This window comes from Oncorhynchus clarkii, chromosome 3, assembly GCF_045791955.1.
Source record: "Oncorhynchus clarkii lewisi isolate Uvic-CL-2024 chromosome 3, UVic_Ocla_1.0, whole genome shotgun sequence".
NCBI lineage: Eukaryota > Metazoa > Chordata > Actinopteri > Salmoniformes > Salmonidae > Oncorhynchus > Oncorhynchus clarkii.
Window position 1 is genome coordinate 70,252,508 of NC_092149.1, and position 26,897 is coordinate 70,279,404.

At 42.6% G+C, this 26,897-nt stretch overlaps 1 protein-coding gene across 4 annotated transcripts; it reads left to right on the top strand.

Moving 5' to 3' along the window:
- Nucleotides 1–5,750: 5,750 nt before the first annotated feature.
- LOC139402804 (M-phase phosphoprotein 8) lies at nucleotides 5,751–26,474 on the top strand. 4 transcript variants are annotated; one of them, XM_071146752.1, is made up of 14 exons: nucleotides 5,751–6,028; nucleotides 10,409–10,570; nucleotides 10,729–11,760; nucleotides 11,895–11,982; nucleotides 12,282–12,518; nucleotides 12,767–12,889; nucleotides 13,013–13,101; nucleotides 23,801–23,941; nucleotides 24,084–24,170; nucleotides 24,363–24,517; nucleotides 24,694–24,851; nucleotides 24,937–25,061; nucleotides 25,187–25,270; nucleotides 25,446–26,474. In XM_071146752.1, exons 1-14 carry the CDS (start codon nucleotides 5,939–5,941, stop codon nucleotides 25,485–25,487), a joined length of 2,613 nt encoding a protein of 870 aa, XP_071002853.1. In that variant the 5' UTR covers nucleotides 5,751–5,938; the 3' UTR covers nucleotides 25,488–26,474. The 4 variants fall into 4 exon arrangements, with proteins under 4 accessions (XP_071002853.1, XP_071002845.1, XP_071002832.1 ...); XM_071146744.1 differs by having other exon boundaries at nucleotides 5,761–6,028; nucleotides 12,282–12,530; XM_071146731.1 differs by lacking the exons at nucleotides 23,801–23,941; nucleotides 24,084–24,170; nucleotides 24,363–24,517; ... (2 more) ...; nucleotides 25,187–25,270; nucleotides 25,446–26,474 and adding exons at nucleotides 15,411–17,715; nucleotides 17,952–22,539 and having other exon boundaries at nucleotides 5,761–6,028; nucleotides 12,282–12,530.
- The last annotated feature ends 423 nt before the right edge of the window (nucleotides 26,475–26,897 follow it).

Here is a 26,897-nt window from a genome sequence, read left to right on the forward strand (position 1 = left end):
TTTTGGACAACTACAATATTGTTTGGCTAATGTAGCTTGTTTGAACATATATTGTACATTTTAAGCAAGTTAGCTAACTTTAGCTTATTTAGCTAGCTAAAATCTTATTGGTTGAAGAATTGGTCTGACCAAAAAGCACTTGAACAAAATTAAGTTGTATTTCCGACATCACTAGGAAATAGGAAGCTCAGATGAGCATGTGAATGCAGCATAAAAAAAGACCAAAGGAAAATCTCAATTGCATACTCTTTGCGTCCTCTCCTCGCACTTCGTCTCCTTCTCAAAACTCATTGGATGAGAAAGCCAGAGGTCCCGCCCCTCTGACCTTCTCCTCCAATGAGTTTTGAGAAGGGAAGGGGAATAGAGGATGTGAGGAGCATGCAATTGAGATCTTCCCCGTGTTGAAGTTGCAGGTTAGGAGAGCATTTTAGCTAACCCAAACCCTTTTTGGGACATCAAATCAAATCAAAGTTTATTTGTCACGTGCGCCGAATACAACAGGTTGGCCTTACAATGAAATGCTGGTGTGTTTGGACCATGATAGTTTGTTGGTGATGTGGACACCAAGGAGCTTGAAGCTCTCAACCTGCTCCACTACAACTCTTCGATGAGAATGGGGGTGTGCTCGGTCCTCCTTTTCCTGTAGTCCACAATCATCTCCTTAGTCTTGGTTACGTTGAGGGATAGGTTGTTATTCTGGCACCACCCGGCCAGGTCTCTGACCTCCTCCCTATAGGCTGTCTCGTCGTTGTCGGTGATCAGGCCTACCACTGTTGTGTTGTCTGCAAACTTAATGATGGTGTTGGAGTCGTGCCTGGCCATGCAGTCGTGGTTGAACACGGAGTACAGGAGGGAACTGAGCACGCATCCCTGGGGGGCTCCAGGGTTAAGGATCAGCGTGGCAGATGTGTTGCTCCCTACCCTCACCATAACCATAATTATCCTAACCTGCTACCTTAATTATCCTAACCTGCTGTGTAAGTTCTACTAAGCTGCAAGGAAAAGTTGTCTTAACCTTCCAGTTGTAGCTAGCATATACCACCTAGGGGTTTTCTCATTTGGGAAATATATTATTATGAGCCATCCTCCCCTCAGCAGCCTCCACTGCACAAAACCCATTGAAGGAAGAGAAGGTCAGAGGGTTTTGGGAAGGAAGCGAGGAGGTGTGAAGTATGCAATTGAGATTCTCCCCCAGTTCCAGGCAATGTGCACACATCCTACAAATGTTTAGGTGCAGGGTACATGAAACGAAAGATTGGTTATGCCACCTAGTGGATTCAATAGTGAATAACATTACTGTAATATCAAATCAAATCCAACTTTATTTGTCACATGCGCTGAATACAACAAGTGTAGACCTTACCGTGAAATGCATACTTACAAGCCCTTAACCAACAGTGCAGTTCAAGAAGAAGAAAATATTTACCAAGTAGACTAAAATAAAAAGTAATAATAAAAAGTGTAACACCATAAGAATAACATGACGAGGCTATATACAGCGGGCAACGGTACCGAGTCAGTGTGCGGGGGTAAAGGCTAGTTGAGGTAATCTGTACATGTAGGTGGGGGTGAAGTGACTATGCAGAGGTAAAAAACAAACAGTGAGTAGCAGCAGTGTACAAAAGGGGGGTCAATGTAAATTGTCCGGTGACGATTTAATGAATTGTTCAGCATCCTTATGGCTTGGGGGTAGAAGATGTTGAGGAGCCTTTTGGTCCTAGACTTGGCGCTCCGGTACCGCTTGCCGTGTGGTAGCAGAGAAAACAGTCTATAACTTGGGTGACTGGAGTCTCTGACAATTTTATGGGCTTTCCTCTGACACCGCCTATTATATAGGTCCTGGATGGCAGGAAGCTTGGCTCCAGTGATGTACTGGGCCGTTTGCACTACCCTCTGTAGCGCCTTAAGGTCAGATGCCAAGCGGTTGCCATACCAGGCAGTGATGTAACCGGTCAGGATGCTATCGATGGTGCAGCTGTAGAACCTTTTGAGGATCTGGGGACCCATGCCAAATCTTTTCAGTCTCCTGAGGGGGAAAAGGTGTTGTTGTGCCCTCTTCACAACTATCTTGGTGTGTTTGGACCATGATAGTTCGTTGGTGATGTGGATACCAAGGAACTTGAAACTCTCGACCCGCTCCACTACAGCCCTGTCTATGTCAATGGGGCCCTGTTCGGCTAGCCTTTTCCTGTAGTCCACGATCAGCTCCTTTGTCTTGCTCACATTGAGGGAGAGGTTGTTGTCCTGGCACCATACTGTCAGGTCTCTGACCCTTACCAGTTATCTGACCCTTACTGTAATATTTGACCATGAGAATACATTAGGTCTTTAAAAACTCTGTGATAGCAGACAGCAGCTATAGGCCTAGGTTATTATGGTCATATTTATTATGATCAATTGATTTGATGAGGATGTTGTATTCTAAAGTAAAAGGATTTCTTCTGGAAGAAAAATATTTTATATGACTGGCTGATCATTACGGCCCACTGGACAACCCTTCGCCCCAAAGATTGCCCACTAGCTAAAGCAGGCCACTGTGAGTATGCTAATGAGTTGCTAGTTAGCTAGCTAGCCAACTTTACATACTGTAAAGCTAAGTGAAATATCATCAGCTAACTAACTAACTTCATATTAGTTTGTTATTTTGATGTAAGCCTAGTCCCTGTGCCCAAGAATGCGAAGGTAACCTGCCTAAAGGACTACCACCCTGTAGCACTACTTTGAAAGGTTGGTCATGGCTCACATCAACACCATCATCCCGGCAACCCTAGACCCACTCCAATACGCATACCGCCCCAACAGATCCACAAATTACAATATCTCAATCGCACTCCACACTGCCCTTTCCCATGTGAGAATTGTGTTCATTGACTACAGCTCAGCGTTCAAAACGCCCGCAAAGCTCATCACTAAGCTAAGGATCCTGGGACTAAACACCTCCCTCTGCAACTGGATCCTGGACTTCCTGACGGACCGCACCCAGGTGGTAAGGGTAGGCAACAACACATCTGCCACACTGATCCTCAATACCGGGGCCCCTCAGAGGTGCTTGCTTAGTCCCATCCTTTACTCCCTGTTCACCCACGACTGCGTGACCAGGCACCACTCCAACACCATCATTAAGTTTGCTGATGACACAACAGCTTGATCACCGACAACGATGAGACAGTCTATAGGGAGGAGTTCAGAGACCTGGCAGTGTGGTGCCAGGACAACAACCTCTCCCTCAATGTGAGCAAGACAAAGGAGCTGATCGTGGACTACAGGAAAAGGCGGGCCGAACAGGCCCCCGTTAACATCACCTGGGCTGTAGTGGAGCGGGTCGAGAGTTTCAAGTTCCTTGGTGTCCACATCACCAACGAACTATCATGGTCCAAACACACCAAGACAGTTGCGAAGAGGGAACGACAACACCTTTTCCCCCTCAGGAGACTGAAAATATTTGGCATGGTGCATCCTATATAATAGGCGGTGTCAGAGGAAAGCCTAAAAAGTTGTCAGAGATTCCAGTCACCCAAGCCATAGACTGTTTTCTCTGCTACTGCACGGCAAGCAGTACCGGTGCGCCAAGTCTCGGACCAAAAGGCTCCTTAACAGCTTCTACCCCCAAGCCATAAGACTGCTGAACAACTCATCGTGAATTGCATTGTTGGTTAAGGGATTGTAAGTAAGCATTTCACGGTAAGGTCTACACTTGTTGTATTCGGCACATGTGAGAAATAAAGCTTGATTTGAAGAGCACAATTCTCCAGCGTACCAGTGGCCATCGAAGGTGAGCATTAGCCCACTGAAGTTGGTTACTATGCCAAACTGCAGTCAGGTCCAAACCCTAGTAAGGACGATGAGCACGCAGATTAACTTCCCTGAGGCCTCCCTGCTAGCTGTGCCACTAGAGATTCTGGGTTAGAGTTCAGGCTTCGTTGCAGCCGGCCGCGACCGGGTGAACCATGGGGCGGCGCACAATTGGCCCAGCGTCTTCCGGGTTAGGCGAGGGTTTGGCCTGCAGGGATGTCCTTGTCCCATCGCGCATTAGCGACTCCTGTGCTGGGCCGGGCACAGTGCACGCTGACACGGTCGCCAGGTGCACAGTGTTTCCTCCGAAACACATTGGCGCGGCTGGCTTCCGGGTTAAGTGGGCATTGTGACAAGAAGCAGTGCAGCTTGGTTGGGTTGAGTTTCAGAGGACGCACGGCTCTCGACCTTCACCTCTCCTGAGTCTGTATGAGAGTTGCAGGGACAAGACAAGACTGTAACTACCAATTAGATACCATGAAATTGGGGGGGTGGGGGGGATGGGTAAAAGTAATAAAACATGTAATTAAATAAAATAACTTCCCTGAGACGGTTTCTGCAGAAAGTATTTGGTTGTGTAAACCCACAGATTCATCGGCTGTCCGGGTTCTGGTCTCAGATATTCCCGCAGGTTAAGAAGCCGGATGTGGAAGTCCTGGGCTGGTGTGGTTACATGTGGTCTACGGTTGTGAGGCCGGTTGGACGTACTGCCAAATTCTCTAAAACAACGTTGGCGGCGACATATGGTACAGAAATGAACATTAAATTCTCAGGCAACAGGTCTGGTGGACATACCTTTTAATTATTTTATTTAACCTTTATTTAACCAGGTAGGCTAGTTGAGAACAAGTTCTCATTTACAATTTCGACCTGGCCAAGATAAAGCAAAGCAGTTCGACACATACAACGACACAGAGTTACACATGGAGTAAAACAAACATACAGTCAATAAGACAGTATAAACAAGTCTATATACGATGTGAGCAAATTAAGTGAGATAAGGGAGGTAAAGGCAAAAAAAGGCCATGGTGGCAAAGTAAATACAATATAGCAAGTAAAACACTGGAATGGTAGATTTGCAGTGGAAGAATGTGCAAAGTAAAAATAAAAATAATGGGGTGCAAAGGAGCAAAATAAATAAAATAAATACAGTAGGGAAAGAGGTAGTTGTTTGAGCTAAATTATAGGTGGGCTATGTACAGGTGCAGTAATCTGTGAGCTGCTCTGACAGTTGGTGCTTAAAGCTAGTGAGGGAGATAAGTGTTTCCAGTTTCAGAGATTTTTGTAGTTCGTTCCAGTCATTGGCAGCAGAGAACTGGAAGGAAAGGCGACCAAAGAAATAATTGGTTTTGGGGGTGACCAGAGAGATATACCTGCAGTAAGCATTGCAAATCGCATGCTCCCTCAAAACTTGAGACATCTGTGGCATTGTGTTGTGACTAAACGGTACATTTTGGTGGCCTTTCATTGTCCCCAGCACAAGGTGCCCCTGTGTAATGATCATGCTGTTTAATAAGCTTCTTGAAATGCCACACCTGTCAGGTGGATGGATTATTTAGCAAAGGACAAATGCTCACTAACAGGAATGTAAACAATTCTGTGCAGAACATTTTAGAGAAGTAAGCTTTATTGTGTGTATGGGTCATTTCTGGGATCTTTTATTTTAGCTCATGAAACATGGGACCAACACTTTACATATTGCGTTTATTTTTGTTTTTTGTTCAGTGTAAATACCACGTTAATGAGAAAATATACATGGCCATTACAACACATCAAAGATGTTTCACCAAACTTAGTTACTGTTCAACTTTTTCTCCCGCTCTGCTAGCAGGGTTCTCGCCGCTCATTTCCCACAATACCCTGTACATTTCTCCTTATGCCGTCAAGAATGAATGGGGGCGGGCCTTCTCCTGCTGACGCCACGTCTGGTGAAAATGCACTGTTAGTTTTCCCCGCCTACTCACCTAGTCTATCAGCTCCCCCTCTGTAATGTTAACCAGCTAGCTAGTAGCAGAAAGTCACTGTGGCTAGCGAAGTAAATGAAAAAATAGACATCTTGTACTGTAGCTAGCTCCGGTCTTGGCTGTAATACCGGCTAAGGCATAATAAGAAAAGTAACGAATAATTGTTTATAACTAACGATAAAATGGCGGAAAAGCCAGAGGCTGGAGACAGCGAAGACGAGGTTGAAGATGTGTACGAAGTGGAGAGGATTATTGACATGCGAACGGAGGAGGTAACGAAACTAGCTAGCTAACGTTACTGCTAGGTAGTTTTGGTTGTTAGCCATCTAGCTGGACGGTAGCTTTATCTAGCTACACAATGTGACAACAATGAGACGGTTTAAACACTGGGAACCGTGAAGAATTTATTTAAACTGTAAATAGACAACATAGCTAGCTAGAAATGCTAAAATGTCCATGCACAGTTAGCCAACCGAAAGAAAATTTAAATGGCTGCACAACTTTGCCCATACGACGCCCTCTCCTTGCGCTAGGCCAAGGTCGGCTAGACTGATGTTATTCTTTCGCGTTTCTGGACTTCAGCCATCCCCACTTGCGCAGACTTGCCAAATACAACAAACCCTCTGTACTAAGCCTTGAACAACCAAGTCACAATTGTCTTTAATGAGCTAGCTACATGTGCTAGTTAATTTGCTATGCTAGTTGGTTAGGAAAGTGCTAACGTTAGCAAACTAGCTAATAGTCTAGACATGTTTTGTGTAAGTTAGCTAGCTAAATAACTGGACGTATTAGCTATTAAGCAAATCTTCCACAGTACCTAATATGATGGTACAGACCAGAGCTATTAAGATATTACTAGCTGTTACAGTTTGCCGGATAAACGTTGATACTTAGGTAACGTTAACAGTTAGTGTTAAGGGCATGCAGGACATTTTCGACCAGTCTCTAATTGGCAATACTTAAACGATTCCCGACTTGGAAACCACCGCTGTCTTCTACCCTTCCATGGCTAGTTGCAGGTTTGAACGTTGGAATTTAGAAAATGCACCATGAAGTAATCCAACAATGTGTATACCGCCATCTTGTCTATTTCAAATCTTCTCTCATTGATGGAGAGAAGATTTGAAATGGACAAGATGGCAGTTTACATACACATTAGTTTGTTGACATGGAACAACTGACTTACCTGGTATGCTAATTAGAGAAAACAGTCAACCATTTTTCTTACACCAATCCCAATGCTTTTTAAATTTGTATGTATGAGGGTAAGTTCACACTTTGGTGGGGGGGGCAGAGTTTGGCAAAGGTCCCTGGCTACCACATTTCAGTCTGGTGACATCACTGTACTACACTATAGAGGAGAGCTGCTGAGTTGCCACACAACATGGGCCATGTGTCACAGGGATTAAGCAGTAGGCTCTTCTATTAAAGTGCAAGCAAGAATCTGTGTGTGTATAAGTAAAGGGAGAGAATGTGTTTGTGTAGGTCTGATCTGTGTGAGATGGAGCGAGTGTTAGGTGAAAGGGAGAAAAATAGGATTTTCTGAGGCATGTGATTGTGGCTCAACAGTGATTCAGAGTGAAACACCCAGCCCCGCCAAACCTCCAGAGTTCCGGAAGAAGAGGGGAGGGCAATATTGGATGAGGAGGAGGGGTGTGTGTGGAGAAGTCACTTGCACAGCCAGTTCCTCTTATCTAAATTGCTTTTGAGCTGAGAGTATGAGGGCGGGAAAAAGGAAAACAAAGCCTCTGAGGGAGGCGGGTGGAGAGAAACCTGACTCTCGTTGTGCTTTGTTTACAATCACGACCAGCCATTCACTGTGCTGCAGTCACACGCGTACCTCATTTGAACCAGAACACATTAGTCACATGTAGAGGTCGACCGATTATGATTTTTCAACGCCGATACCGATAATTGGAGGACAAACAAAACCAGATACCGATTAATCGGACGATTTTGAACATTTATTTGTAATACTGACAATTACAACAGTACTGAATGAACACTTATTTTAACTTAATATAATACATAAATAAAATCAATTTAGCCTCAAATAAATAATTAAGCATGTTCAATTTGGTTTAAATAATGCAAAAACAAAGTGTTGGAGAAGAAAGTAAAAGTGCAATATGTGCCATGTAAGAAAGCAAATGTTTAAGTTCCTTGCTCAGAACATGAGAACATATGAAAGCTGGTGGTTCCTTTTAACATGAGTCTTCAATATTCCCAGGTAAGAAGTTTTAGGTTGTAGTTATTATAGGAATTATAGGACTATTTCTCTCTATACCATTTGTATTTCATATACCTTTGACTATTGGATGTTCTTATAGGCATTTTAGTATTGCCAGTGTAACAGTATAGCTTCCGTCCCTCTCCTCGCTCCTACCTGGGTTCGAACCAGGAACACATTGACAACAGCCACCCTCGAAGCAGCATTACCCATGCAGAGCAAGGGGAACAACTACTCCAAGTCTCAGAGCGAGTGACGTTTGAAACGCTATTAGTGCGCGCTCAGCTAACTACCTAGCCATTTCACTTCACATCGTTACACCAGCCTAATCTCGGGAGTTGATAGGCTTGAATTCATAAACAGCAGAGCTGTTGGCAAAATGCAAAAATGTGCTGTTTGAATGAATGCTTATGAACCTGCTGGTGCCCACCATCGCTCAGTCAGACTGCTCTATCAAATCATAGACTTAATTATAACATAGTAACACAGAAATACGAGCCTTAGGTCATTAATATGGTCGAAACCGGGAAACTATCATCTCGAAAACAAAACATTTATTCTTTCAGTGAAATACGGAACCGTTCTGTATTTTAGCTAACGGGTAGCATCTATCAGTCCATATATTCCTGTTACATTGCACAACCTTCAATGTTATGTTATAATTACGTAAAATTCAGGCAAATTAGTTCGCAATGAGGCGGCCCAAACTGCTTGCAATGAATGCAAGAGAAGTGACACAATTTCACCTGGTTAATATTGCCTGCTAACCTGGATTTATTTTAGCTAAATATGCAGGTTTAAAAATATATACTTCTGTGTATTGATTTTAAGAAAGGCATTGATGTTTATGGTTAGGTACATGTTGGAGCAACGACAGTCCTTTTTTGCGAATGGGCACTGCATCGATTATATGCAACGCAGGACACGCTGGATAAACTAATATCATCAACCATGTGTAGTTATAACTAGTGATTATGATTAATTAAGTTTAGTGCTAGCTAGCAACTTACCGTGGCTTCATTCACGTAACAGGCGGGCTTCTCGTGAGGCAGGTGGTTAGAGCGTTGGACTAGTTAACCGTAAGGTTGCAAGATTGAATCCCTGAGCTGACAAGGTAAAAATCTGTCATTCTGCCCCTCTGTTCCTAGTCCGTCATTGAAAATAAGAATGTGTTCTTAACTGACTTGCCTAGTTAAATAAAGATTAAATAAAGGTGTAAAAAAAAATCGGCGTCCAAAATTACCAATTTCATATTTTTAGTAAACCCTGAAATCGGCCATTCCGATTAATCGGTCGACCTCTAGTCACATGATACAAACAAGCAAAATCTACTGTCAAAGTAACCAGGTTTTCAGCCAACCTTTTTATGTGAGTAAAGGACATGTTGGATAAAGAATGTCACGACAGGAGTGATGGAAATTTGTCAAACATTCCAGATGTCGACAAAACAAAATACGCTAGACAAGTTGGGATCTTTTTGTGAGAAATGGCAGTGGAAGCACCTTTATGCACTAATATTAATATAATAACCATCATATTAAAATACATTTGGCATCACGTGATCTGTTGTGGTCCTCCCACTACGACTCAGGAAAGCATGCAGTTTATTAGGCTACAGATTAAATAAGTTACGATAAACTTCACAGGGTGGTGAAAGTGCACGATGATGAGCTTGATTCTTTCCAATAAATATCTAGGCTCTTATTCTGGTGACATGATGATCATGTCATTTGTCATTTGACAAATAGAAATTATCTCTTTTGTCCAAAATAATCTCATCACGTGGGTAGCCTACAAACACTGTATCTGGGAACTATTGGCTAGAGCCACATGCCAATAGAAGAGTGGGCACATTTGCTTTAAAACGCAACATGTTTGTGACAAAACAATCAGTAGAGTTGAAAATGAGATGGAAACCCATTTAACTTGGGAATTTAACCTCAAAAGTTGTTTATGTGCAATATGATATCACACACAGCCTTTTATCCGCAACAAGTACATTTGATGGAGATATCTCTGGTGGGAAAATGCGTATATTGTTTTTATGCAGATTTTAGAATATTCGCATGAAAATCTGTCGCTAATTGAATGGAAACCTAGCTAGTGTCAGAACGGTTATCCCCTGTGACTGGTTGTCTTTGGTGTCTCAGTGCCCTGGGTGGGAAGTGTGGTACTGGCTGTGTGCCACATTGCCAGACACAGCCGCTTAACGGAATGTGTGTTTGTCTCAGATGGAGAGGTCTGATTAGGCATGTGTCAGACTTAATACAAACTCTGTCAGTTTTTTTTATATACCCAGGAGGTCTATGAGTAGGTGTAGGCCCAATACAGTCACTCAGTCAGTCTTCATATTCTGCAATGATGTGAAAGAACTGGACTGGTAATATTGCTCTCACCCACTTGTATTTGCCCTTGTCTTTAGGGGGAGGTCCTGTACCGCGTTCGCTGGAAGAACTACTCCTCTGACGATGACACGTGGGAGCCTGAGGCCCACCTGGAGGATTGCAGGGAGGTGCTCCTGGGCTACAAGAGGGCTCTGGCAGAGGCTAAGGTCACGAAAGACCAAGATGCTAAGAAATGCATGGTAAGTCCCATCCAGAATGATCATAGCCATCGTAAGAAAGGCGAGTCTAATTGCTGGAATGGAAAGTGCTTTATAGGACTGACTGTTACATTTAACTACCTTTCGAGTAACCAATATCACTTTCAATGGCTGATGTGAATGTCCCCTCTCCTTTGTAGAAGTTGCCCATGAAGAGTGATGTATTCGATGCTGACTCTGACAGCGACAGTGATATTGACAAGCCCACAGACCTGCATGTTAAGAAGAAGAAAAAGAAGAAGCCCAGAGAAGAGGATGAGGAGGAGGCACCTCCCCTGAAGGAGAAGAGGAAAAAGAAGAAAGACAAGCGCAAGGAGGACTTCAGGCCTCGTCCGGCACCGGAGTCTGATGAAGAGGAGCTTTCCCCTCCCCCAACCCCTGGCCGCGGAACCAAGATGTCCGACTCCAAAAAGAGATTTGTTGACTCCGATGAAGAGGAAGAAGCCCCTGTGCCCTCCAAGAAGCACAGAAAGGACAAGACCAAGGATGGAGGGAAGCACTGGAAAAAAGAGAATGGGGAGGAAGGGAAGAAGAAAAAGAAGAAAAAGAAGGATCGAAGGGGTGATCTGGAGTCCACTGAAGATGAGGCCACCGCCCCCCTGGAAGAGGAGCTTAGCGAGGGGCCATCTGAGTCCCAGACGGATGATACCACCACAACGGAAAAGTCTCGCGCTGATGACAAGCCCAAGAATAAGAAGGGTAAGTCAGAACTGAAGCTGCAGGGCATCAAGGACTTCCTTCAGGACAAGAAAGGCAAGAAACTGGAAACTTCGTCGCCAATGCTCTCCGCAAGCGGCCTTGCAAAACTGAAGAGCCTCACTTCCTCCAAGAGCCAGGGCCGGGATGAGCCCACACCAACCTCTGACTCCAGCGACACTCCTGCCCCTGCCCAAGTCCACAAGAAGGCCAAGGGCAAGAGCCACGAGACCACTCCTGCACCGCCTAAAATTCCCTCTTCCTCATCCTCGTCTTCCTCTTCCTCCTCTGGTGCAGGGGCAAGCACTAGCAAGACTGTGGAGGAGTCTAAAGTTGTAGTGGGTGGGGATAAGGAGCCAACCGCCTCTACTAACCTGTTTGAGAAGTTCCTGCTGAACTGCGAGGCCAAGGACCGTGTTCCCCGCAAACAGATGGTCCACCAGCCCACCACCACAGAGAACACTAAACCACCAAAGGTATGCCAAGCAGTTCTGCACTAAATGTGCGGGGTTAGTAAATAAATGCTGGTGATATAGCCAGCGGCAGGGCCCTCAAAGTCTATCTTAAGCTGCCTCAAGTAAAATCTTAAATGTTTATGTTCAAATTTCAGCTCATGGGGAAAATTGACAAAAGGACCAAGCCGACAAAGGAGTCACCTGCTCGGAAGCCAGAACCAGATAAGTCCAAACATACAGACGGTGAGAAGAATTGAAAGGGTCTGTTGTTAAGCTTTTTTTTTTTTTTTAATTGCGTATGAATGTACTGGACGCAGCCACTACATATTGACTCAACCAAGACATAAACAAAAATGTAACTGACATTTTAGTAATTTAGCAGACACTCTTATTTAGAGTAACTTACAGTAGTGAGTGCATACATTTTCATACTTTATCGTACTAGTCCCCCGTGGGAATCGAACTCAAACTACAAACTCAGCCACACAGGAACCTCTTTTATGCCACCTTTTTATTTGTATTTATTTTCCCTTATCTAACAGCATTTCGGCCCAGTCAGAGCCCCGGTGCTATGGAGACTGGTGACAGGGCGGAGGCAGAGGAGGAACCCGCCCAGAAGTCAAAGTTCGGTGGAGAGGACCGGAGGGAGGAGGCTCAACGTTGGGAGAGGAGGACCCAAGAGGATGACAGGAGGAGGAGGAGGAGAGAGGACAGCGAGCCACGGCTCTTCATCGCCTGTGACGACAATCAAGACCCCTTGGAGAGCGCTGACAAGTCTGGTACGCAGTTTGGTACGCCACAGAACCAACAAACACACATACATGCAGACATACACACAAAGACACACACAGAAAAGTCAACACACACACACATCTGTTACAAAACCTACCATTATTGTTAACACCTATCCAATCCTTTCAGATCTACACAAGTGTTAAGGGGCAAATGGTTGTTTCTGGATAGACTCTCATAATGGCCATGTGAAATAATACTAAATGTACTATTGGATGTGGTTTGTGACTGACAGACAAAGGGCAAGCCTCTCTTAACCTTGGAATGGACCTCAACTTGGACTGGATGACACTGGAGGACTTTCAGAAACATTTGAACGGAGAGGATGAGATTCTCTCTGCTCCACCTCTATCTCCCAGTAAGTGCATACCCTCTTTCTCTCATGTTTTCCAGCAGTCTCTCAACATCGGCTGTACATGGACCTCTCTCTTCCACACATGGATGTAGACAACTACTGATGTGAAATCTGTGTGTCCCTCAGGTGAGCTGCGGGATGCAGTGAAAAGTGGGGATTACATGTCTGTGAAACTTGCACTCAATTCCAAAGAGGACTACAATCTGGACCAGGAGGTACGTTCTGTGTTCCAAAGAGTACCTCTCACCTGCATTCTTCCCCCTGCTTTGCTCCTGTCTTTGGGGAGCCCCAGCTGTTCCACATATTTATTGAGTCCCAGTACAAGCACTAACTTGTTAGAGTAGCCTGTGTGTGTGGTTATACTTGTGAGTTCATTCAAATGAGGACCATGTTGCGACATACATCACAGTTCTCTCCTCATAAGCTTTAGCTTTGTTCTCTGGTTTTCCAACAAAAAACTTACATTAACCAACTTGGGGGGGCAACAGATTCGCTTTTGATACATATGTTTAGCTAATGCATATAGGTCAGCACCAAGTACCATAATTCATTACACAATTAAAGCCACAATATGTTACTTTCATTCCAGAAATGACAGCAAGCGCAGTACAAAGGACTGCAAATTTAAGTTACAGATTGCTGCTTTAATTAAATGTATTGTGTAGAATGAATTTAGCCAGTCTGGTTCAAACATAGATACAACTGGATCAACTTAGCCACTCTGATCGAGTTATAAAACAGTTTAAATATTGGATATAACGTGAGAGCCAGTGATGGCATGCAGAGGTTGAATACCAGGACATTGAAAGAGAGAATCCGACTACAGTACCTGCTGACTGTATCCATTGAGGACCGCTAAGCAATCAAAGGTAAGCAGATTATGCCCTTTAACTACTGTTGTTTAATTTAGCCTAATGGAGCTACAGATTGTTTTGTAAAGATGTGTTAAGCTTGAATAGGAAAATGCAGTTTGTAAAATGTAATGTTTATTGCATTGCTTTAAAAACAAGTTTTGCCCATTATCATACCTAATAAACTGTTGTGCCAACTTTGTCTGGCAATGAATAAATCCAAGCATTATATTGTATCGAATGTTTGTTGTTGTGCACAGTTGTCAGATAATTTTCATACGTTACCATGGAGACAGCTAGAATGGTCTCAGACAGGTATTATCTTTTCATTAACAGACACAGAACATGATGAGCAAGAGGTCAAAGTTCACAAGAAGCTATAAGATACAACATTTACCTCAGGTACAGTAATGCCTTCAGAATAGTATTCTTGCACCACCGCAGAGCATGTAAAACTGCTGCGGACATAGCAGTACTGACATTTCACTCATCTTCATTATCAACAATGAATAGCCGAAAAGCTAAAATAAAAAACCTTCCTTAGTCACTCATTACAATACCAGTAACACATTTCAGCTTTTGCCATACAGTTCCATACAGTCTTTGTTGCCATACAGTCTTTGTGTACAATAATAATTTTAAATATGAATTGAACAAAACCTTCATAGTTCAACAAACTACTGCCATAAGCATGTATTCTATTAACAATATGTATTTACATAGGAAAATATTGCTTGCCCAGTGACATTATTTTTGTTTCGGTTGTCCAATTTAGCGTTGTTTATTATTACAATTTATAAGGACTCAATAGTATTAGTGTGGACCAATCAGTGTTTTTAAGGGCCTGCTGAATATATATTATATTTCTCAAACGTTCTGCTGCAACTGTAACTGTTGGGCAAGTACCAGAATTCATTTGGACCAGAGTTTGTTTTGCATCTTTATAGACTGCCAAACACTCCAGGATCTTATTTGGGTCTATTTGTGAAAACACTTTTAAATCACCCACCAAACGCTCATCATTGCATGTAGGTCACAAAATACTGAATATAGTGAGGATTCAAAACAGTAATTGGCAAAATGAGGTTAGAAGCCTAGTTGCATGGCATTTTCTTTTCTGTACTTTCCTCGTCTCCATGCAGCATCTCATCCAACATCACATTATTTAATTCATCAGACATATTTACAATGTCAAAACGTTGTAGTTCGCTGATTTAATACAATAAAGCCATAAACTATTCCTTGAATGGGTCAAATGTGGTTTTTTTTATTATTGAAGAATTCAGTCAGTACACGCATTTTGGTGCTGTGTAACCATTGCATTGATTCTTGCTTGACTGTGATTGAAGTTGAGAGCATTGTTGAGGTGCTCTTAGGCGATCATTTGAATGACTCACAATGTGTACTGTACATGTTTTCAAGTAGCAGTACTATGAGGTTTTCACAATTTATAGATTTCTCTGTGTATGAAACAGGGCAGGGGACACCAGCTTTGTCTAGCATGATGGTATAGTTGACCTAATTTCTCTTTGCCACAAAAGTTAAACACTAACTCCCAACAGCTATGAAGCTGCTTGATTTACGTCCCACTTTTCATACATTTGAAACTAAATGCATCATGAGATTAACCTTTTATAAGTTAATGAATCTTACATTTACTTGTTCTTTTACAGGCATACACTGTTGAACAGAAGAGTTTAAGTGGCAAAGAGAAGAGTTTAAATGAGGAAGAGGATATTTTAAATGAGGAAAAGAAGACTTTATGTGATGAAGAGAAGCCTTTATGTGCAGCAGGGAATCCTCGCAGCCTGGGGAATCCTCACCGCAAAAGGAATCCTCACCGCAAAAGGAATTCTCTTTGCAAAGATGAGATTCCTCTATGCGAAGAGAATCATTTACACAAGGAAGAGAAACATTCTCTACACAATAAAGAGAAGACTTCATGTGGTGGAGATAATACTTCATGCGATGTGGAGAAGACTTTATGTGACATGGAGAGAGCTTTATGTGACATAAAGAAGGGTGCTGAGGAAAGCAGTTTGAGTGGTGACGAGATTCACGAAAACAGTTCAGGTGATGAGGTAGAACGGCAAAGACTTGATTCAAATGTTCCAAGTGGGTCAGATCCTCTTCCATCTAATGCAGAAAGCTCATGCGAGGATGAATATGAGCAGTACCCTCCAAAAACGGCACAAGCTAAAAAAACTTGCCGCAAAATATTTGCGCCACGGAAAGGTACACGGTCAAGCTTACGTTCCAGCACAAAAATGACAGTCAGCGCATGTAGTACGATAGATGGTGATGATAAGGTACAATTGGACAAAAAGTACTTCTGCCTTTATTGCAATGAACCGCACCATAACATTGCAAGACATTTAGAAAGGATGCACGCAGAAGAAGCAGCTGTTGGTCATGCGATCAGCTTCCCAAAACTCTCCAAAATCAGGTCTCTGTTGCTTGACCAACTCCGTAACAAAGGCAACGATCAACACAACTTAGAAATTCTTCAATGTGGAGATGAAGTTGTGACAAAGAAAATACCCTCTTACAGTGGTGCTTCTGTGCGTGACTACCTACCCTGCCAACACTGTGTAGCTTTTTTTAACAAAATAGATTTATGGAAGCATGAGAGCTCATGTAATGCCAGAAAAGGACAAGATGAAACGAGGGGTGGAAAAAGAGTGAGGATCCAGGCTGCGTCCTCTCAACTTGCTCCATTGCCTGTCTATTCTACTGGAGGATGTGAAGAAATAATACACAATATGAATCAAGATGACATCTCATGCCACATCAAAAATGATCCCCTCATATGTAAATATGGCAATGCACTATCTGCAAAGCATGGTCATGCCAAGTCACAGTTTACTTACATTGGTTCAAAAATGAGGGAATTGGCTAGATTTGTACTTAATGTAAATGAGATGGACTGTGATGTCCAATACTTGCATGAAGTATGTGTACCATCCAAATTCAAATTGGCCGTTCATGCTGCCAGGAAAATGAGTGGTCATGACCCTGCCTCCGACAGGTACAAGACCCCATCTCTTGCTTTAAAGATTGGCTATTCCTTGAAAAGAGCTACCGAAATAGCTTTTGGGGAGAGTCGTATGACAGAGGACCGTGAGGCAGAGGAACAAGCCAAAAGGTTCATTGAACTTCTTGAAAACGATTGGAATAACTGTTTTTCCGGTCTATCCCTCAGCGCTGTCCCTCAGTGTGATGAAGTTGATGTGTCTTCACTAACTGAGGATTTGATCAAACTTCAGAAGTTTCTCAAGGTTGCAGAGGACACAGCGAAGAAAGAATTGCTGGAGAACCCCACCAACACTGTCTGGAAAAAGCTCAATGAAACTCTTCTTGCTGAAATAGCTCTCTTCAACAGAAAAAGAACAGGGGAAGTTGCGAAAATGCTGTTGGAAACATACACAAACAGAAAGAAAGCTCCAGCTAGTGCAGACATTTTCAATAACCTCTCAAGGCTGGAGCAGGAGCTTGGAGACGACAAATTAACCAGGTTGGAAATAGAAGGCAAAAATGGTAGGAAAATGCCAGTCCTACTAACGGAGAGGATGATCTCATCTCTTGAGATCCTTATTGCAAACAGAGACAAAGTTGGTGTGTCAAAGGACAACCCTTATGTCTTTGCACGTAGCCTGGATGCAGCAAGCTACATCCGAGGGTTTGACTGTCTGAGGAAGTGTGCACATGAGTGTGATGCAAAGAATCCTGAAAGTCTGATCCATGCGACAGTGAGGAAAGAGGTTGCTATCCATTGCCAACTACTAAACTTGAATGAAAGTGAATTGGATCAGGTGGCAAAGTTATTGGGACATGACACCCAGGTCCATAAAGAGTACTACAGGCTCTCTGAAAATGCAGCACATCTAGCAGAAATCAGCAAACTGCTGCTTGCAATGGATCAGGTTCCAGTGGTAATTCCAGGGCCATCTGAGGAAAGGGTTGTTTCTCCTACATATGGTGAGTATTAGATGCTTTACAGGGTATTTGGAGAAAATGTCCATTGTGTTTTAAGGGGTTAAATGATAAATTCAGTGGAAAAATCTGTTTTTGTGTCATTTACATGTTCACGAGACCTACATTTTTGAGAAGCTGGCAACTTATTACTCTATAGTGTTTGCTCTGTTCCTCTTCACAATATATGATAATGGCACATGTTCATGAATCCTTTTCTTCTGTTTCTATTCATTTCATAGGGACATCTTCTGCAGGGACATATCCAGCTGGGACAGATACTGGTAGGACATATCCTACTGAGACATGTCCTACTGGGTCATCATATCCTACAGAGACGTATTCAGCGAAGTCATATACAGTGGAGGCACAGCCTTCAAGGTCATATCATGCTGGGACATATCCTGAGAAGTCATATCCTTCAGGATTACAATCTGTGATGTCATATTCTGTGGGGACAGATTCTGCGAGAGCATATCCTACCGTGACACATCCTGCAGGGACCTATCCAGCAGGTTCATATGTTGCAGGGACATATACTGCAGAGACACATGATGCAAGATCATATCCTGCAAGCGCGTATACTTCGGGGACGAATCCTGTCAGGTCATATCCTGAAGGGACATATGCTGCGGGGAACCATTTTGTGGGTACACAACTTGCTAGGTCATATCCTGCCGGAACATATCCTGCACAGACACTTCCTGCACAAACACTACCAGCGCATACAGTTATTACGCCAACACTTCATGCCCAGACACTTCCAACACAGACGCTTCCTGTTGGGGCAGTTCCTGAGGGGACAGGTAAGGTGGGCACAGTGTGGAAACGGAGACCGTGGAGTGATGCTGCTAAGGCTGCGGTGAAGCGTCAGTTAGGACACTTTATCTCATTGATGGAGGTTCCAGGTAAACGGGACTGTGAAGTATGCCTCCACAATGAACCAGCTGTACGAGACAGGACATGGAGAGATATCAAAAACTATGTGCACAACACAGTAAAATCTATCAAAAGGAAGAAGGGTCTTACAAGAGTGGACCCCACTCAACAGACAAAGAAAGGAGCGGCAAAGAAGGAAAAAGAAACGGAGGCAAAGAGTGCTAAGGAAAGAGTTGGTGGAACAATGACCGTATCTGCACAGGAGAGACTAGAGGCAGGTCCTGTTGCAATACCAAGGAAACAGAGAATTTGGGGTGATGAGGCTCAGGCTGCGGTCAGGCGGCAGCTAGGAGACTTCACTAAACTGATGAAGATTCCAGGTAAAAAGGAATGTGATGCATGTATTGCAGCTGAACCAGTTCTACAAGGCAGGACATGGAAAGATGTAAAAAACTATGTGCATAACACATTAATGACAATGTGCAGGAGGCATATTTCAGGCAAACAAAACATGGATAGTGAAAAACCAATTCCTGTGACACAGAAACCAGGGATGCAACAGAGTCCAGTTGTGCATCAGAAACCAGGTGTGCCGTTGGGACATCCAGAAGATTGTCCTGTTTATCTGTCCTTATGATTACCTTGAACTAGTTTGAAAACCTCACACAGTTGAAGGTATGCAAGGATGGAGAAAGAGAGAAGATAGCTTTTGATTTAATCTGACTCTGATCTCACTTCGTGAAGTAAAGCAAGAATGAAGTATCTACTTCATTCTACGAACGTATCCGTAGCAACTACATAGTGATATATTATGCATGCAAACTTGTTTCTCAGATGTTGAAATTCTCAACTACAAAATTCCATTGTGACAATGCATTATGTGGTGCCAAAACTCAGTATTTTGCTATGGGCTACACATTTGCAACCTTGGGAGAAAGGGGGCAAGGAAGGATGGAATCATACCTTTTTGTTATTAAAAAAATTCCAATGGCCCTTTACAAAGGCTGTCAAACTGAATCTTCTGGGTCAGCAATGGCAACAAGGCCTCATGGACGTACATTTGGAATCCAAACGCACCACACGTTTCGATTGAACCATGTTGCATAAAAATGGCCACAATAACTGACTGAAATGCAGTATATGCTCCACATGGATAGATGACATGGACCAAGTACAGTGCATAATGTTTAGTTTTTTTTAACAACTTCGTAGATTGTTGTGCAAATCTATACAGTTAAACTGTTGACTTTAGCTTTTTGATCACAATACTGGTATACTTTACTTTCACCAAATGGTTCTGGATCCAGATGTACAAAATGTTTTGTGTATATGTCTAGGTTAGGTTTTGAGTAAAAACAACTGACCAGCAAACCTGGGAATTTAGCAGGTTATTCCTGGTTGAAGTGCGGTGTGAATGGGTTTCAGGGCTCCATCTGTGCTAGCTGCACATTCTACATTGTCACCTCACTCAAACCTTCCTATTTTTTTGGGCGGCTAATATCATGATATGGTCAAACAGTAAAGTTCATTATCCTCATTCCTGTAATATTAGTGTCTGCCCACCTGCCCCTGTTTCGCTGGGGCCTGCTGATGTGATAAGTGTGAGCCATTCTCCTCTCTGGTAGAAAAACACATGTTCTGGTTGTGCAACAATGAGGTCTCAGCTTTCTGTAGGTATACTTTTCTAAACTCATTATTGAGCTCAGTAGCAACTATTTTACAAACAATATTTTATATGGCTTTCAGATACGGAGTGGGGAGTGAAATACGCATCGAATATTGTGAGGGCATATAGGTCTCATTGGAGTTTTCGGGACATTACGTTTACTGATCAATACATGGCTACTATTAGTGGGTATCATGTTTAGAGTTAGCCAACTAGTGTGTTTTGAATTTCCACTTCCACAGATGTTGAATTAGCCCCAAATGTATGTTGTAGATGAAGGCAAATTCATCTTTATTGAAAAAGAAAAACATTCATATAACAATTTCCATATTGTCACCCCAAAATCCATGCCATTCATGGGATTATGTTGCACATCAAAATATCTTGAATCATGCATTCCTGATTGGACATGTTAGATTAAACAACGTATTTCTTGAATAGCATCTCGGTGTAGTCTATTACAAAAAAATAACTATGACTGACTTTATAAGATGAGTACAAACATTTTGTATTGCATGACGCTGCAATTTTTGTGGGTTGTGACTAAATCATGGGCTGGTGCAACCAACTGAAAAAGTTCCGCACAGTTCAGATGCCAAATGTATGGCGAGTCGAACTGAATAGAAATGAAAAGCAGGCTGTCATGGTTGAGAGCTTTTCTTGACTTACCAACAGTGCAGACTTTCTTGTTGGTTTTGGGTTGAATTCAGGCATAACAGTGACCTTATGTGTTGAAGAAACCACAAGGTTTATTGCACTAAAAGGGCCATGTCCGACGAGGCGCACTGCGTGGTTTCACACGGCACTCTATCCCTGCTCCTCCAAAGAGAAAGTTACATATTGTTTTGTTCGGTGCGGCGATGGAGCGGTGTTTGAACTAGGGCCTAGTGCCACCAGGGGAAAATGCTAGTCTGGAGCCACGGGTTTATGTACGAAATATGTGCCCAGCTAAGAGAGTATGGCTTGATGTTTGAGCCACTTAAAATCCAATCATGTCAAGAAGAATGTTTAGATGAAGACTGCTCCATTGTAAATTGTTACTTATTATAAATACAAGGTATACTTACACAATTCATACTCGATTGCTTTTGAAGCATGGTTGAGTTTATTATCATGGATATTGTATTTATGTTATTAACGTTAGCGAACTAGCTATCTAGTAGTCCTAGCTACCGGTATGTATCAGTAGTTTGTTTTATATTCGTTTTTATGTGTGTGTGTATATACATATATAGATATATTTTTTTTCTCCCCAATTTCGATCTCATCAGTGACACGTTCAGATCCTATCAAAGGGCCCATTTATGGATGCATCCCGATTTTCCACCCTTCACCCAAAGTGACTGGGAGTGTAAACTCTTTGAAAGGAGTGTGGAATCCGCACTCAGCGTGAGTGATAGCTGATGGGGTTGGCAAGAACGGGTGCACTTTTATTAGCAATCCCTTTACATCGCAAGTTTGTGAAGGCTAGTTTATGGTTCCTAAACCAAAGCCTTGTTTATGGTCACTAGTAACTTTACAGTAATGGTCACTAAAGTTGGATGACTTCCCATCCAATTTGAGTCAGTTTTTGGTTCTCCTATCCACTCCTTTGGCCAAAGTTGACTATTGATAAGAAACTGAAATCTGCCTTAACAATTGGAAACAGATCCTTTGTTCTGCATGTGGAATTGGTTTCAGATTCACACACACAACCTAGGCTATTTCTCTTATACATGTGTTTTCTACTAAATATTATGGGAATTATTAGGCATTATCTGAACATGTACTTGTTTTATTGCTTCTTGTCAAACGATAAACATTTCAACTTTTTAAATTAATGTTGCTATTATTCACTACGGTCTTAAACATATTGATTCACAGTAGCTGTTTAAGTTCCTCAACACTAATTTAGGCTGACTAACTTGTATAGGGTTTGACGGCTGTTGCTTCTTTGTATTATTTGATCCGCTTGCCTACTAGATAATGTTACTATTGCAAGTAAACCTTTGTTGCTTCTAATTGGATCAAGGAGGAATAATGTAAATAAATTAGTTCATAGTTGTCAGTTCATGTTGTAACTGCATAAGGTCTGCCAGTGTTGGGTGTTAACTGAGAACAATTGTCGGGGGTTTAAACCACACCCCACTATTTACTGTCCGAAGACATGGACATTATTGCTTAAATAGTTTTTTTTCACCAACATGTATTTGTTATCAAGCTGCCTTTTGTTACCACCTGGTGCTTATTGTGTTTATTGTAAGATACTATATTTGCGCCATTAATAAATTGTTACTTGACGTAAACTTTCTAAGCCGCAAGACATGCTCTTTCAGTTCTGAGAATATTCATACAGCTTACTTGATGTCCATCATTAGTGTTCCAACAGGGATTTGGAATTGTAACGGTTATGGAAAACCGCTTTGAGATTTCATGATGTTGTAATACTAGGAATCTACACTACATGACAAAAGTATGTGGACACCTGCTTGTTGAACATCTCATTCTAAAATCATAGGCATTCATGTGGAGTACCCCCCGCTCCACCCTTTCCACTACATGTTGGAATATTGCTGCGGGGACTTGCTTCCATTCAGCCACAAAAGCATTAGTGAGGCCGGGCACTGATATTGGGCGATTATTCCAGACCATTATTACTCCAACAAACTTTATAATTGGCACTATGCATTTGGGCAGGTAGCATTCTCCTGGCATGCTCCAAACCCAGTCCGTTGGACTGCCAGATGGTGAAGCATGATTCATCACAGAGAACACATCTCCACTGCTCCAGAGTCCAATGGCGGCGAGCTTTACACAACAAGCCCACGCTTGGCATTGCACATGGTGTAGCTGTTCGACCATGGAAACCCATTTCATTAAGCTCTCGACAAACCGTTGTTGCGCTGATGTTGCCTCTAGAAGCAGTTTGGAACTCTGTAGTGAGTGTTGCAACAGAGGACAGAATTTTTACGCACGTCAGCACTCGGCGGTCCAGTTCTGTGAGCTTATGTGGCCTACCACTTTGCAGCTGAGCCGTTGTTACTCCTAGACGTTTCCAGTTCACAATAAAAAACCCTTACAGTTGACTGGGTCAGATCTAGCAGGGCAGAAATTCGACAAACTGACTTGTTTGAGACATCCTATGACTGCGATGTTGAAAGTCACTGAGCTCTTCATGAAGGCCATTCTACTGTCAATGTTTGTGTATGGAGATTGCATGGCGGTGTGCTCGATTTTATACACGTCAGCAACGGATGTGGCAGAAATGGATGAATCCACTAATTTGAAGTGGTGTCCACATACTTTTGTAAATATAGTATATCGCCATTGCTCAGTGCTTTATGCTTTTACATACTTAAAAACCTTTTGGATGAAAAGACAACACCCTAGGTAAGTCGATAATAGTTCACTTTTTTGAAAGCTTAACTTCTCTTTTTTTTAGTTCTATAAACAATTAGCTGTACAGATACATTTTGATTCCTTCCCCTCTCCCCATAGTGTTTGCTACCAGAGGCTATGGAAAGCTCTGGTCCTCAGTAATGAAGGAGTTTGTGTTGCCTCCTGCAGGACTCCAGCGGTATGTCCCTGAGTATGTTGGCAGCAGCAGGGGGGCAGGATGACATCCTGAGGCTCCTGATAAAGAAGGGGGTGAAGGTGAACGGACGGCAGAAGAACGGAACCACTGCCCTAATGCACGCTGCAGAGAAGGTAACACATGATGGACTGGTTTAAACCGCCTCATTACAAACAGTCTAGTCTACACACATGTATACACTACTCTTGTTTGTATGTAAATGTCTTATGCAAGGTTTACTTACTTAACCCTCTCCTTTCTTTTTTTTCATTTCAGAACTTCCTGACCACAGTTGCTATCCTCCTGGAGGCAGGGTCCTATGTCAACGCTCCGACACTGGGAGGAGAGACGGCCCTGATGAAGGTACGGCGGAGGAAGGAAAAAAACGAGGGCGATGAAGACAAATACTGTGTTTAATTAGAAATCAACATATCACCCCTGAAGCACAGAGATTAAGTTAATCAATGACTCCTATTTGTAAATATCCTAATTTCTGCTAAAGTCCTGTGTTAGACTTATCGCAATAGTTCCTTACCAGTAGCCTCTGTTCTTCAGGCTTGTAAGAGGGGGAATGCTGACGTGGTGCGCCTCCTACTGGAGTACGGGGCCGACTGTAACATCCTGTCCAAACACAAGAATACGGCCATGTACTTTGCCAAGGTTAGCAACAACCTGCTTGTGTACGACCTCATCAAGGACCACATCAACATGTGAGTGTTGCTGCCATGTCTCTCTCACTCTTGCTCTGTCAATTTATGAGTTAGTATGTATAAATAAAGGTACATATATATGTAAGAGTTAAGATTGTATACTGTAACCCCACATACTGTTAGCAGCAAAGTGATATCTTATTCTCCCTCACACACACACACACACACACACACAGGTTATCAAGTGTGGCAGAGGACACTATCCGGGCATTCTTTGAGACTCGGCTGGCCCTGCTGGAGCCGGTGTTCCCTCTGGCCTGTCACAGACTGTGTGAGGGACCAGACTTCTCTCTGGAGTTCGGCTACAAACAATCGCCTCACACACCTGGAGAGGGTAGGATTCACCTACAAACAGTGCTAATCACCTGCACACACTGTTTTGGGGGGTTAGGTAAAACATTTAATCTCTCTCCTTCCAGGCTCCGGTATCCTGCTCTTCATCTTCCATGCTAACTTCCTGAGTGAGATCACAGCCAGGCTGTGTGGGCCCTGCAGTGTCCACGCCGTGGTGCTCAACGACAAGTTCCAGCTGCCCATCTTCCTGGTGAGTCTCATTCTAGATCATGAGTACTCCTGATCTGGAGAACGGTAGATTTTTTTGGTTCTACCTCATAGTTAGTTGATTGATTCATGTCACTAATCTTTTCCTCTTTCAATTACACCCCACAGGACAGTCACTTCATCTACTCATTCAGCCCAGTGCCAGGCATCAACAAACTGTTCATTCGCCTGGCAGAGTCACCTACAGCCAAGGTACACATACATATATACACACACACACACACACACACACACACACACACAGCAGAGTAACTCATGGCCATGGTGAGAGGGAGTCTAGGCCCAGTTACTGTAAAAGACTGACAAGTTGTTGATCAATTACATTTGACCAATACATTTGATTGATGGAATCTTTCTTTCTCCCCAGGTGAAGCTTCTCATCTGTGCATACCGTGTTCAGCTACAGTGATGCGTAGCACCTGCCAAGTTCAGAGTTTCCAAGCTGCCTGGACCCCAAGCGCAGCATGGGAGATTCACACACATACCAAGATTCACCCACGTGCAATCACACAACATGAAGAACACTTTGACACACACACCAGTCTACCTTCATATAAAGTTGTTGGACATTAAGCATCCACCCAGAGTTTGAGAGACTGTTTCTCTGGCAGAGGATTAAAGGACAAGAACAGCATATCAACCCTGTCCATTGACCAATCATGTATATTTCTGTGTGTACGATTAATACTCTAACTGAAGTCTTTGAGTTCTGCTTTTGTGTATGCGTAGGGGGACAAAAACCTGATGTTTTGTTTGTGCTCTTGATGGCATCATAGGCAAGGAGTTAATGTCAGATTATTTCGACCAAGTTAATGCTTTTCCTAATTATACCATTTTAGCAATGAAAATATGTTGCCTTTCTGGAGTTGTCTATATTTTATTGTCTGTACATACAGGTGTGGAATGTCAAGTTTGAAGGATGTTTGTTGATTTAGGCACATTTGCCACTGTTGGAGTGGGTTAAAGTATAGCATGATTCTTCAGATGTAATTTTACTAAAGGGCTAATGTGTCACTCCTTACGAGTGAAGAATCATGCTTCTTGGGATTGGAGGAAAACAAAAGATGAATAGTCTAGGACTACATGAGAGCATGATTTTAACTACTTTATCAAAATGGACATCCAGATCGCTTGTAAAGGCCGTTTTTGCGATGATAATGTAGAGCACATCCTGGCAATGATCTGCCTTGCTGACATACAACAGATATGGGAGAAACATTTATTAATGATAATCTACCGTAATATGAACAGGAATTGCCATCCTTGTTTTATAAGATGTAGGAATTCATTTGATATGATTCCTTCCGCCTTAATAGCCACATCGTTAAAATAATTTCCCCATTTGTGAACTGCTGTGAACTGGCAACTTAGTAAAACAGTGAAATTCACTGAAGGATACACATGTCTAGTTTATTCTGAAGATCTGTCAAATGTAGGCACAGAGGCACAAGCGTATCCTATCAGTCCTTCCCGGAAGAGTTTTGAAATCTGCCACACAACCTTTGAATCAGGCATTGTTTTCTAAAAGGAGAAAAGAATGCAAACATTAAAAAAAATTGCATCTACACAAAGTCTTGCACAACTAGCTAAGTTTATTTTTATCACTTTATACATTTATTTTGGAATTCCACCTTTTGTGTTTGGAGGAGAGTCATTTCATATGCTTTGTGTTATCTGGGATCCTTTGGATGCCCCTACCCAATTTGAAGTTGAAATGTAAAATGGTAAGGGTTATGTTAAGTGGCGATTTTAGCATGTAGCTTGGTGGGAAAAACATAGATGCAAAGCCACAAGACTAATCAATACATGAATTGCACTA

Bases quoted from the DNA above. Each gene is read 5' to 3' on its own strand.
- LOC139402804 (XM_071146731.1), top strand. From the start codon at position 5,939: ATGGCGGAAAAGCCAGAGGCTGGAGACAGCGAAGACGAGGTTGAAGAT. The intron at 12,890-13,012 runs GTAAGTGCATAC...TGTGTCCCTCAG, and splicing joins TGCTCCACCTCTATCTCCCA to GTGAGCTGCGGGATGCAGTG. The intron at 13,102-15,410 runs GTACGTTCTGTG...GTTCTTTTACAG, and splicing joins ACTACAATCTGGACCAGGAG to GCATACACTGTTGAACAGAA.